Source organism: Syngnathus typhle, linkage group LG9, assembly GCF_033458585.1.
Source record: "Syngnathus typhle isolate RoL2023-S1 ecotype Sweden linkage group LG9, RoL_Styp_1.0, whole genome shotgun sequence".
Classification (NCBI taxonomy): domain Eukaryota; kingdom Metazoa; phylum Chordata; class Actinopteri; order Syngnathiformes; family Syngnathidae; genus Syngnathus; species Syngnathus typhle.
The window spans coordinates 7,580,968-7,593,553 of NC_083746.1; the positions used below are offsets into that span (position 1 = coordinate 7,580,968).

Consider the following 12,586-nt stretch of genomic DNA (forward strand, 5'->3'; position numbering starts at 1 on the left):
ACCTGGTGGGCCGCTACAAATTAGGTGTGCTCTTCTTAACTAAGTCACATTTAGCGGATAAAATGGATGGATGATAATTATAGACAACTGTTTGTGAAATGATGACTCACCTGCACAGGCACCAGAGAGCAAAGCCCAGGCCACAGTACGGGTCAAGACAGATGGCGATCTGGCGAGAAGGGTAGAGCTCACACTGCAGCTTGATGGAGCGACACAAGGCACCAGTAGCTGCATGGGACATCTATGACAAAGGGCATTTTAAAAGATACATCCGACATCCCATAAAGACATTCAAACAAGCGTTTGTATTTGCAGTACGCACCTTGACTCCAGCCAGGATGCCTGTGGTGGAAACGCTAAAGTCAAGGTAGGCTAACATCTCCGGGGTTGGGGGCTTGTAAATCTGAGGGCTTTTCTTTCTGGGGAGGTCATCTGAACCAATAAAAAAAATCGTTAACACGTGTGAGAGCATGAAATAAAGGTGTCCGTACGCATGCACAGTAGCTCACCTGTGTCCAGCACCATCGGCCAACTCTTAATGTCCACTGCAGCGGCAGCCTCTTTGGATTTCAACAGCTTCATTATTGCTTGAGTGGTGAGGATGCACACCGATTTGCTGACCTGTAAGCCACAGATGGTACACTGACTGTAAAGGCATCAATTTCTAGTAGCCTCCAATAAATAGTTTTCCCATGCCTGGTCAACAAGTTACCTCAACAATCATCTTGACAGTGGGAAGGGTGGTGGCCAGGTTCTGCGGGTGCGGAGGTCTGACCGTCACCGGGACACAGCCAGCGTACAAGCAGCCGTAGAAGGTGGCAATCAAGTCGATTCCTGCGCGTAAACAAAAACACTTACTGTTGTTTCACCATTCGCAGGACGCTGGAGTGCCTCATGGCTCCGTTGCGAGTACCTGGCATGTAGACGAGCGCGACGTGGTCCCCGGTGTTGAGGCGTCCCATCAGAGCTGCAGCCACGCGCTCGGCCCGCTTGTGGAGCTGCAGACAGGACGCCGCACTGGCCACCGTGCCCTAAAGAACCACATGGCAAATGAATCCATGCCGGAATCTGTAAATCTATGTAGAGTAGAGTGGAACACCCATAGTCAAGTCTGTTTACTCAAACGTAAAATGTGGGTTAATATATAATACAATAAAATTCACCTGTGAGGAAAACAAAAGTAAAATAATTGACTGCCGAACCTTTGACGTTCAACAGGTTTTGCATGTAAAACAATGTGTGTGTGCAGGGTGGATGCGCTGAGGTACCTTGGCATTGAGAACAAGGAACAGCTGATGGTCTGGAGTGGCCTGCGCTCTCCACTGTAGCACATCTTGAATGTAGAGGAACTAACAGTGCCAGCAATCATGGACACATACATAGATTGGGGTAAGAGAGAAGTTTTGAATTGTTTGAACCCTTTTCTTTCATGCATGCATAAGACAACCTGTATTTACTCGCTGGTGGTACATGAGTGGTTAACAAGCCTGCCCCACATTGGAGAGATTTGAGTTTTAAATCCCACGTGAGACTTTTCTGTGCGGTGAGTACCTGCTCATTGTCTTCCAACTGGGTCACGTCTCTCCCACAGGCCTGCGCTATCCTCTTGCCTGCCACCAGGTTGCCTACGATCATCGAAGCGGGGCCGACCTCTGCGCGCACATACACACCCATCCATCATCACTCAGTTAGTCACACGATCGTCCTCCACCGGGCATGATACGGCTCCGTACCCGGCTGCTTCTGCCTCGGCTTGGGTAGGTTGGTGACGCACGTGTGAGGGCACATGAGGACATTGCAGGGATGCAAGGCGCCCTCCAGGAAGCGCTGTTTGGTCTCTGATATGTGGATGCCACCGAGGGGAGCTTTGGGAAGCGTGTTGGCGGGGACCAGGGCCAGGCAGTACACACCTACTTGGTGGATGCTGTCTATGGCCTGGAAGAAACATTTATTTTAATATACTACTCCTAGAACAACATATAGTAATATCCATTGCAAGAGCTTTGCAAAGATAATCATGTCGACTGACTGTAGGAGAGATATTAAATATTTACGGTAAAGTAGATACAACAATGTCTCACGTGACCCTTGTGTAGAGTCCAAATAAAGGCCTTTTGATCGTCTCCATCAATGTAAATGTCAGCACCTGAAGGACGCGGCTCATCCACTGGAAGCTGTCTTCCTCAGAGGCATCCGGTCTCTGTTCCGCCACCACGACGATCCTCTCATCATGCAGCACCGACACAGAAAACACAGCTATCCTGCAATGCACCAGGCAATGCACCATCTCAGAATTTTAAAACTCACCAGCCACAGTAAAAGTAAGCCCTGCAAAATCTATTGAGATCCACAAAGGCTCGTTCGTATTTCGCTGCATATTGGATCTCATTAGGTGGACATGTTGTTGTGGCTGGGTGGACTGACGGATCAATTGTGTCACGTCTTCCTACCTCCCCCTGTAAACAAACTTCATCGGCTCCACCGCAAGAGCCGTAGCAACCACGTCGTCAGCGTTGTGCCGCCGCCCACTGACCACCATCAATCCGTCCATCTTCCCGACAATAAACACGAGGCTGTCCTGGAGGCAGAACACAAAGCACGCATTTAGGAATCAGTTTTTTAAAGTCCCCTCCAAAGTCAATTCCTTCAGAAACCCAAATGTCAATAGAATTGACTTTTCCTGTTTCAATACTTTTGAAGGGGACTGTACATCTGAGATGTGGCCCCGGATCAATGCGACAGATGTCAGGGAGCTGCAGAAATTCTGATTCTTGGCTTCACTGACTCGGAAAAAGCCAAACAGCTCATTAATTTTCTTGAGCAATTTGCATATTCCATCTCAGGAATTTTCAGGAGCGCAACAAAGCGATGAGTGTGCTGTCAGCACTGCCCAACTCAATTTCAGGTGTTATTTAAGTCAGCTGAACCATTAAAGAGGACCTTTTTGGAATCAAGATGTAAATCTAGCATTTGACTTGTTTTGGGAATTCATTTCCAATCTCTATTGCTTCACCTCTTTGATGAAAAACATGTTAAGAGTCCCATACAATTATTACAAATCGATGTTACTGAGAAGTCATAGAAGCGGATAGAATACTCACTGGTCCCACAAAACCCAGCAGAGAGGTCCTGGTGAAAGTTCGGTCACTGACTGGAATTCCTGTCGACGTGACTGGAGTGGTCTGCAACAAAATGTGACATTTAGAAGTGGGAGATCTCAGATTTGATTACAATATTTTGCCAATAATAATAAAAGTGTCCAAACACAGCAATTACTTCTGTTTAATATATATTATGATAAAATAATATATAAAAATATATACTAATAATAAAATATCCAAATATAAATAATATTTAGATAACTACAGTATATAAAGATATAATTTTCTGAATTCGAAATAGAACAATTGCTTAAAACACAGCATAAGTAAATGTTTCCAGTAAAAGTTGAAATCAAACACTAACCTCAAATATGTTCTTGGTCATGCCCTGAAGGCCGTAATAAGCCGAACCTGTGCACCTTGAGCTCACGCAGATTTCTCCCACCTCGTCAGTCTGACACAAGTACGGCGTGCCCTCGGCTCGCACCACACACACCAGAGCTGCAAAATACCAATAAATCAAACATCAGGACAATTTTTCTTTCTTTCTTTTACCGGATGGAGATAACATGCCACTGTGTACAGCACCTCCGGGCATGACCTGTCCCACGTCCTGCACGGTGAGGACAGAGAGCTTCTCTTCGGTGTCCACGCGGATGACACTATGGCTCAGCCCGCCCATGGACAGCACCGCCTTGCCCGGTGAAGGGACGCCCATCTCTGGAGGTCTAAAAGGACAAACTTGTCTTCACATCTTTGCAACATATCCAAAAGAACAATAAGCCCAAAAAAGCTGCAGTAACATCATCTGACCTCCGGATGGCGACAGTCATGGCTTCTGAAGAGCTGGCGCATGGACAGATCACCTCAGGTCGCAGCCCACGTGCCTGGAACACGTTGAGAAAGGCATCGCAGGAAGATATTGACCCTGAAGAGTGGCATCAAGTCAGCATGTACAGTACCAACATGAGGGCAAACAAGTGATCTTGTGCTGTTCTTTTTTTTTTTGCAGCAGCAGCAGCACACTCACATGGGTTGGCTCCATCGGCAACAATCAGCATGCGCAGTGAGCTCAAGCTGATGTCTCGCTGGTCTCTTTGAGCCAGCAGAGACCAATGCATGTCCCTCGATTTCACCACAGCCACCCGCGCTGGGCAGTGGACAAACAAACACACACAAAAATCAAACTAACTTCATCTCAAGATGGCTCACATGCGGGCCGGGCCGACCCTCACCTTTGTACGTGTGAACCTTTTGTATCCACGAGAGAGGGTTGACTTTCATTAGCGAGTAAGGAATGCTGATTACATGCATCCGATTCATGACGCTCTGCAATGAGAAGGTAAGGTTGGAAATAATCAAGCATTATGTCACTTTCAAATGTATTGTGTATTTAAAAGGTGTACAAGCAGGCTATTAAAAAGAGGTTTTAAAGAACTCACGGTAAGAACCCCATGCCATAAACCCGCTTCTCTCTTGAAGTCCAGCACGTTAGTTATGGTCTCAGCTGTGAATCACAATGGGACATTTTTAGTTTCATGTAAACAAAGACTCATTTCGTGTTAAATGGTAAACACGGCAAACGACCTAAAAAGAGCTATTTAGAACAAAACTCAAAAGGTTCATTATAGTCTAATTTTTGTAAAAGACCAAATCCATGCAAACAAATCATAGTGGCAACTGAGAATCCAAAAAGGACTTGTGTGTGTGTGTGTGTTGACGTCATCACTCACCTTCAGTGTAAGCGCAGGCTTGTGTGAGAGCGTGACAGTGAGCAAGCATGGCTGAATGGCTCACTGTGATCCCCATGGTGCTTCCCTCCTTGCTGGTTTTATACTACACGAGGAATAAAAAAAGAAAAAAACACCACGGCAGTCGTCATTCAAAGTATCACATTGGCACCTCATTATTATTGATTATTGAAGTTAGAGATGATAAACATAGTTGATCTTAAGCTACAAAATGTCAACTCCCTCACTTCGATGTAGGCTATGTCATTGGTTGCTTCACGTATTGGAGGATGCCAGTCTTTGGGAGGCTTCACAACGTGTTTTCCGTCAGTCACAAACCACAACAACCGGGGCCAGCCTAAAGGGGCAGACGAGTGAAATCGGTTGGAAGCCCAAATCATGCCACGGTGAAACTGAAAGAAGGCTTTACCTTTGAATGTGGCTACCTCCCCAGTTTGTGCTTTGGGTAAACCTTTCTGACAAGCATCAGTGGTAAGAGCCAAAGTCACCCCGCAACTGCCAAGCAGAAAGCCAATTTGTTGACTTCCAGCATCCTGTAGGACAGAAAGAAAAAAAAAAAAGGTGAAGACACAGTCAAATGTGCTTTACAGCAAGAAGAGGGGTTACACTAGCCTTAAGACAATGCTTTCATTCAAGCTATTTTAACTTTTAAGAAGGCTTACCAAATAGGATTTTCATGCAGATCATTTTGCACAAAATTTCTTATTTCATGACCACTTTTTCGAGACGAGATGGCCGTTAATAAAGTCGTCTCAAGAACAGTGCGGGCTTCTGATGTAATAATTGAAGTAGAACGAGAATCTATTCACAATTTCATTTGTTACTAAACAGCTTCCGCAAACAGCATGCTAATAAAGGGCAATCAAGTACATTAATATTCAGCGAGTACAACTCATGATGGTGAATTTGTTTGCGATGGATGCGCTTGCCGACTCTTGATGCATAATAACGCTCTTGAAATAGAACACGAAAGAGTTGACGCTGCTGCGACAAAGAACAGGGACGTGGCCGCTAAAAAAATGATGAACAAATAAATGTGCATGAAAATTAGAATAGACACCTGAATAACAATAAGGGAAGTCAAGGAGGGAAGAATTGGTTACCTTGGTTACCATTGGTTAGCCATTACCTTTCTGGTTAGCGGCACTTCAATGGGTACGGGGACCAGCTCTGCCAGCAGACAGCCGTAGAACGCCACCATGAACATGACGGGGTCATTGTTGGGGAATACAAGTGCAACCTGTGGATAGATGAAACAGATCCAGGGGGACAGTCAAAAGTTGTTTTCATCACAGGCCCCATCATGATTGCCTTCAGGTAACATGGTTACAATGATGAAAGCACGCAAATGTTATAAGCACCTGGGATGTTGTTGTGGTATGCCAAATATCATAATTCCGTACATATTTAGGTTTCACGGGCATGGCTGATTTGATTGGAAAAGAAAATGATATGCCAAGAAACATGTTTTGAGACGTACCCTATCTCCAGGCATAAGCAAAGGTTCATTCCTGGTGCTTAACTTGTTGAGAAGTGTGTAGGCCAATTTCTGACTCCGGGTCCATAATTTACCTGCAATGGCAACACAATTACTATATTCAAGTATTTATTCTCAGACGTCTTGGCGTGTATTTTACTATGTCTGGGCCAACAGTCCCCGTCATACCTACCATAGGTGAGAGTGTAGACAGGCTTGCCAGCGTTATCAAGTGCTGTCAGACAAGGGCTCTTGGGTTGAGTGGTCCCCCATCGTTGCAAGGCTGCTGTCAACGAGGGAGGCCAGTTGGTGGCCACTCCGAGAGGATCTCCCTCAAGGGGACGCATGAGTTGGCCTTCTGGCTTTGGCTGGTTTGGATTGGGTTGCTGAACTAAATACACACAGAAGAAAATGACATGAACGGATGGATGGATGGATGGATGAATGGATGGAATCCATGTTTCTTATAGCCACAGCCGCTTGGTGGCAACAGTACTGCTGTGCTGCAGTACTCCCAGCGTCACCCCTGAGGAGCCATTCAGCTGGAGTGTTTTACAAGGTAGTGTTAAATCAGTGATTTATACATCTTTTCCAGAGGGAGGCTCACAAGTACGAAAAGAGGGACTCTTTGATGGCGAGATAGTGGGGATTGAGAAAAGGCCAGGGGATTAAAGTCGTATATTGTGTTCTTAACAGTTTTTTGCCTGCCCAACTTCTGCTTTGGAATTCCATCTCATTTGTGTGCTATCCAGTTAAAACACTTGAGTCAGGAAAAGGACTCTCGGCATACACACACCACGTCGTCTCCAGACGCTCGCTCCACTCTGGCAGAGTTAGGAGAGCTTTACAATGACCTGCTGGTGTGTTACTAATCCTGCTGCGTTTTCATTTGCACAGTGTTTACTCAGCCTGGCAAGAGTACCACCCAAAAGCCACGATGGACTGGTAAGGAATGAAGGAATTTGAAGAGAAAAAAAAAGACTGGTCCACAATGTGGGTCTGTGTTTCTGCGGCCCAGCTCTGCCTTACCACTCCCTGAGCACACCTGGTGGTCTGATCCACAGGAGGGAGGAAACAACAAAGAAAAACAATCACCTATCTAAAAGTGTACTTGGACTGTTTATTTAGGAGGTGTGGAAAAGGGCTCGGTTCAGCAACAAGAAGAATAGCACACAGGGAAGCGTAAATCCCGGACAGGGTTGAAGCCACTGAGTGCCCGGGCATTTTGGAGTAACTCACCATCCATGAGCTCCTCAAAGTCATCCACAAAAAACTCTCGCAAAGGCGGTCGCTTCGGTCTTTTCAGTGTGTTGAGAAGCTGCTGGATTTTGGAGGAGACGCGGCTGTTGACTGGAACACCTACACAAAGGCATTGGCGAAAAGGATGGGATGATGAGAAATATGGTTCAAGTAAAAAAAAAACAAAAAAAAAAACAAGCAAAACAAAGACATCGAAAGAGACGTGAATGACAAACGGAGCTAATACACAGCGGTTAAAAATGACAAAAAGGATTAGGAAAATATGCGGCCAGATTCATAATGAGGAGAAGTGAGAGGAGAACACACAAGGTGAGCAGACTGCTTCAGCACAACTGTCAATCAACCGAACAACAAAAAAATCAAATAGATCTCCAAAGTCAGTATTTTAGCTCAGCAAACTCTTAAATAACCCTCCACCATGACTAATCAGGTTGCCTAGCAACACGTCCATCTCTTCACCAGCTTCTGAGACGTGAGGCCTCTCATTAAGTGTATGCTCATTTCACATAAAGTCGTACCTACATTTCACAACACAGACGGGTTTACCGATCGGAACCGAGCCCTAACTAAACAAGCCAGCCTGCATGGACTTCCCGAGCATGGTTTTGTCCATGCAAGTCCATTCTAGGCTAGGGAGGGACAAGTGTCAGACATTCCAGCCACAGGAGACAGAGGGCACAGCTGCACACAGCTTGCCGGATGCGTTTCTGTTCTATAATAAGGCCGGCGGCTCAGACAGCCTCGGTGTGTTCGGATCGAGGCTCGCACACACATCGGGACGGGGCATGCGAAGGGCAGTGCGGCACCTGATGGGCCAATTAGACACAGACGACAACATCTGATGGCCCCCAAGTGCCATCCACTCAAAAGCTTTGATATATTAATGTACTCTAGAAGCAGATGAGGACTTGCAAATGATGCTAATTAACATATTAGTGTTCGCCACCTTTTTCAAACAACCAAAAGGTCCCCCCCGTGCATTAGAGGTCATCACTCGGTTTTGCAATATTTTGGGACTAGAAAGCCAATTTCTTGCGGATAGTGTGTTTTTTATCAAGTCAATGATTTGTTATTCTTATAATAATGCTATAATAATGTTATTTTTGAAAATGTGTTCATCAGGTACATTATGCCAGAATGTGCAAAGCTCACATTTGATTTCAAGAATATTTTTTAATCGAGGTTGATCATAATAATGGAAAAAAAAAAAAAAAAAAAGAACACTTCACACAAATAATTAATCCATCAACTGTATTGTTGCACACGTTTCCCTACGCTTGTTTAAACATTAAGATGGTCCAAAAAAAACAACATGCTAATAAAGACATGCCAAAAAAACACTTTTTCACACCAAGAATGTACAGTCCATAATTTAAGTAGGAATCGATTTGCAACGCTGCAACTGCAAACGCATTCGTCTTGTCGGCAAGACCATCAACAACACAAACAACATCAACACAGATGGATTGAAGGCGTGAATTCCCTTTGGGGGGGGGGGGGGAGGAGTGCGACACCTGACAGTAGTCACATGCACAACTGATGCCAAAGCTCTGAAACAACCGTAGCGATAATAAATACCATTCATCAAACTGAGGGATCCCTCACCTCTCCATTCACAGCCTGGAGGAGAAACAAATGAGGACGTCAATGAACATAATCCTTCGCAAATGTCGACATTGCACCAAGCTGAGACGGAAACTCCACAGCGGTTTTCCTCAGCTGCTTTGACACACCATGAATCAATCCCACACAATTTACAAAATTCGGAATGAATTAGACAATGATTACAAAGTTGACTTTTGTTGTTGTTTCATCCAGGGTTTGATTGCTTTCTGCTTTGGTGACCAGAGAAATCTAGATAGTAGTTGGCTGCATTTAGCCCATGTGTAAATTCTCCGAAATAACTCCTAGATAACACCGCAGACTCACCACATATTTGAGACCCAAGAATCTAAAAGAAGAGTGACCATTATAATGATGAGAAGAGCTACTGCGTATCACAAAACAGCCATTAAGAATTGGAGTGTTATTTTCAGGGAGCAAAGGAGGACAGGTGTTACCATAGCAACACAAAGAGGGTCAGCCGACAGCTTGCGCCAGACTGAAATGAAGACTGACTAAAGAGGGAAAACAGAGGGACAAACAGCAGGGGGGGCAAACCGGAAGAAACCATGTAACAGTGTGCATGCATGCATACAGGACACTCACCATCTGCTGTCTCCATGATGCTGGTGTGGTGGTTGTAGCCACGAGATACGCCTCGCACCGAGGCAACGTGGGAATGCTCCGCATGAAGTGAGGAGCGCTCCGAGAGGCCCGTCACGTCTGGGGGAGCTATGTGGTTATCTGTGGTAGAAGGGGATGGATTGGACTGGTCAGCTATACGTCTTGCTGGACAAGCTGGACTGGTCAATAGCCAATCACAGCGCAAATAGCAGACACACATTCACACCTATGGATAAATTAGAGTCGGTTTTGGAATGAGGGGCAGCTATTTTAATTGAGCATTTACTTTGCTATTCTGTAAAAACAATGATGTGGTTAAATTGCTTCATAAAATAATTTCAGCGGCAACATGTCACCCCTAAAAATGAACAGATGATATGAATAGAGTAGCTTTGACAATAGAGTGGCCAAAGTCTTTTTTACATGACTGAATGACAGAAAGATGTCAGATAGAGATTACTTAGTCCAAAGACGTAATTGGTCTTTCCTTGTTAAGTGGCTGTGTGTGACAAAAGCAAGTCGTGTGGGACATTGCTTTCTGTCTGGGACACAGAAACAAATCTGATTGGCTGGAGATAATTGAATGTTTCTGCTGGATTCAGCAAATGCAAAACAATGAGAAGTGTGCTTACGAAGCGTGCTGACGCACCACATCAAATATACTTGACCTATCCCTGAGACATGTGCATTTTAATTTTTTTTTAAAAAATTGCTCTCAGGTGTCTAAATCAGCCAGCCTGATACGACAATTGAAGACCGAGATCATTCGGAACTTTGAAAAATGACAAAAGGAGCTCTCACCTAGGTGTGTGTGTGACATGAGATCAGCCAGCACAGTAGCTTTGGTGTTGGCGTTGAGAGCGCCGCTGTTAGCGTTGCTGGTGGCGACAGACCTCACTCCCGGGTGAGACGAGGTGGACGAAGCGGAAGATGAGGTGGACGAACCCTGGATGACCCGGTTAAACCAGTGCTCGACGGCCGGGTGGCTGTGGCTTTGATTGGGAGTGGAATTGGCCAGACGGCCCTTTCGCCGCAGAGAGCCCTCGTCTTCCGACGCAGAGGAGGTGTCTGTGTTGGACAGGTCAGAGTAGCGTGGTGTCATGCTAAGAGGACAGCAACATGGGTGGGGTGGGGGTGGGAGTGATTTGTGGATGACTTGTGTGGTTGCAACACTTTCTGTCTCTATGCTGGTTGCGCTTTCATTTAGTTTGACACCAAAGCTCTCATTAAGTCGCTTGTACTCAACAGATAAAAACAGCGGGATATAATTGCCAGGCAATGCTTAATGAGCTATACAGGTTGGCAGATTTGCTAATTATCGCAATGTACTATGTAACAGTGATTAAGACAGCAACTTTACACACTTGTCTCAAAAAGATGGCGATATCTGGCGCAAATTTGATAAAAAGCACTACTGTTGATTTGGGATCAAATTTGACCTTCCCTATATAGACCTAATTACGTAAACATAATGATTACACCACTTGTGGGGTTTAAAAGTGCTTTGTCGAGCCTCGCTACGGCAACTTTCCTGACATCAAACTGTTCCAGAAAATAGGTAAAATGTTGACATTCTGAGACAATACTAACAATGTCGTCCAAGTATGCAACATGTGGGAAGGGCTGCTGGGAACACGTATGTGACAACAAGGTCCTTTGTAATCCCAAACAATAGATACAGTCATCAAACAGAATGCCCCCTTTTTTTTTATTTGGCAAAAGAATCTCAGATTAGGGAATGTTAGCGTCCTACAATATCGTGCTTAGTGGGTAGTGAGGGAATCGGTCGTGTAAATATATGATTGTCCAAGATTGGCAAACCACAACGCGCTAAATATAGATCCAAAAGTCTGACCTGGCGGAGTGCACGCCTCAACGGAGGACTGGACTAGCACGGATCGTCTCTTGGACGGCATTGGCATCTTCCTTTCTTTGTATTTGGCCAAAGCTGCTTGGACGGCTTCTGTGTGCAGATCTAGGCCATTGAATAAAATGAAAAAAAAAGTACACAGTTTAGGCGCACCCTTACAAAGCACAAGTAGGAATTTAAAACTCTCACACAAAGTATGACGATGCGATTACCAGAGCGGAAGCGTTCATCTCGAGTGTTGGCTGCTCGAGATTTGTTGTGTTTGGACGCGGGAAGAACAGCCTGGGAGGAGGCCTGGATCCGGCTGTCTATCTGCAGAGCGGGATCTACACCTGTGGGGGGAAAAAAACGAAATAAGGGAACTGTTCATCCGGTGGATATAAAACAATCGTTTATTTTTCTTATTTAAATTGAGTGGGTGCGACTTACATTCATTTGAGCTCTGGAAATTACGGTAATATGAAAATGAGCCTATTAAGCGCATCCAGTATGCGGATGCGATTAATTGCCAGCCATCAGCCTGCCCGGCCGGCCTTTCCGTTGTATCAGCTTAGTAAGGATCATTGAGCTCCATGCCGTCAGCAACTTTTAGACAGCAATATAACTCCGACGCTAAAACACTAAGCAATAGTCTCACGCTCATTCACTCAATCTGCTAAACAACCCAAGATGCATTTAGCGCATCCGGTTCAAGATCGTCTGAGGACATTCCAAGACACTCAAGAGTGAGCATCCTGCGAGCAAAGACGAGCACTTCAATTTAAAATATTCTTACCTTGGATCTGCGGGATGTACGGTGCCAACAGTTTGCTTCTTTTCTTCTCGTAGCCCTTCTGAGTGATGTCCCCTGCACAGAGACGAACAAGCGAGGGGTGGGGAGGGAAGAGGGGCAAAGAGATGA

The 12,586-nt window shown here is 45.2% G+C and overlaps 1 protein-coding gene across 3 annotated transcripts in view; it reads right to left on the minus strand.

Moving 5' to 3' along the window:
• dip2a (disco-interacting protein 2 homolog A) overlaps window positions 1-12,586 on the minus strand; it is a 37,986-nt gene that overhangs the window by 6,831 nt on the left and 18,569 nt on the right. For all 3 annotated transcript variants that reach the window (XM_061286647.1, XM_061286645.1, XM_061286648.1), the window contains exons 2-30: window positions 12,461-12,532; window positions 11,898-12,017; window positions 11,671-11,790; window positions 10,617-10,883; window positions 9,798-9,935; window positions 7,569-7,688; window positions 6,523-6,720; window positions 6,333-6,424; window positions 5,982-6,092; window positions 5,262-5,385; window positions 5,080-5,189; window positions 4,835-4,937; window positions 4,544-4,608; window positions 4,337-4,430; window positions 4,132-4,251; window positions 3,915-4,029; window positions 3,690-3,829; window positions 3,466-3,602; window positions 3,102-3,182; window positions 2,451-2,578; window positions 2,147-2,261; window positions 1,734-1,935; window positions 1,552-1,652; window positions 1,269-1,349; window positions 914-1,031; window positions 713-834; window positions 510-621; window positions 323-432; window positions 111-241 (exon numbers count right to left, since the gene is read on the minus strand). In XM_061286647.1, coding sequence (XP_061142631.1) covers window positions 111-241; window positions 323-432; window positions 510-621; window positions 713-834; window positions 914-1,031; window positions 1,269-1,349; window positions 1,552-1,652; window positions 1,734-1,935; window positions 2,147-2,261; window positions 2,451-2,578; window positions 3,102-3,182; window positions 3,466-3,602; window positions 3,690-3,829; window positions 3,915-4,029; window positions 4,132-4,251; window positions 4,337-4,430; window positions 4,544-4,608; window positions 4,835-4,937; window positions 5,080-5,189; window positions 5,262-5,385; window positions 5,982-6,092; window positions 6,333-6,424; window positions 6,523-6,720; window positions 7,569-7,688; window positions 9,798-9,935; window positions 10,617-10,883; window positions 11,671-11,790; window positions 11,898-12,017; window positions 12,461-12,532 — 3,547 coding nt within the window. The remainder of the gene's footprint in view (window positions 1-110; window positions 242-322; window positions 433-509; window positions 622-712; window positions 835-913; window positions 1,032-1,268; window positions 1,350-1,551; window positions 1,653-1,733; window positions 1,936-2,146; window positions 2,262-2,450; window positions 2,579-3,101; window positions 3,183-3,465; window positions 3,603-3,689; window positions 3,830-3,914; window positions 4,030-4,131; window positions 4,252-4,336; window positions 4,431-4,543; window positions 4,609-4,834; window positions 4,938-5,079; window positions 5,190-5,261; window positions 5,386-5,981; window positions 6,093-6,332; window positions 6,425-6,522; window positions 6,721-7,568; window positions 7,689-9,797; window positions 9,936-10,616; window positions 10,884-11,670; window positions 11,791-11,897; window positions 12,018-12,460; window positions 12,533-12,586) is intronic.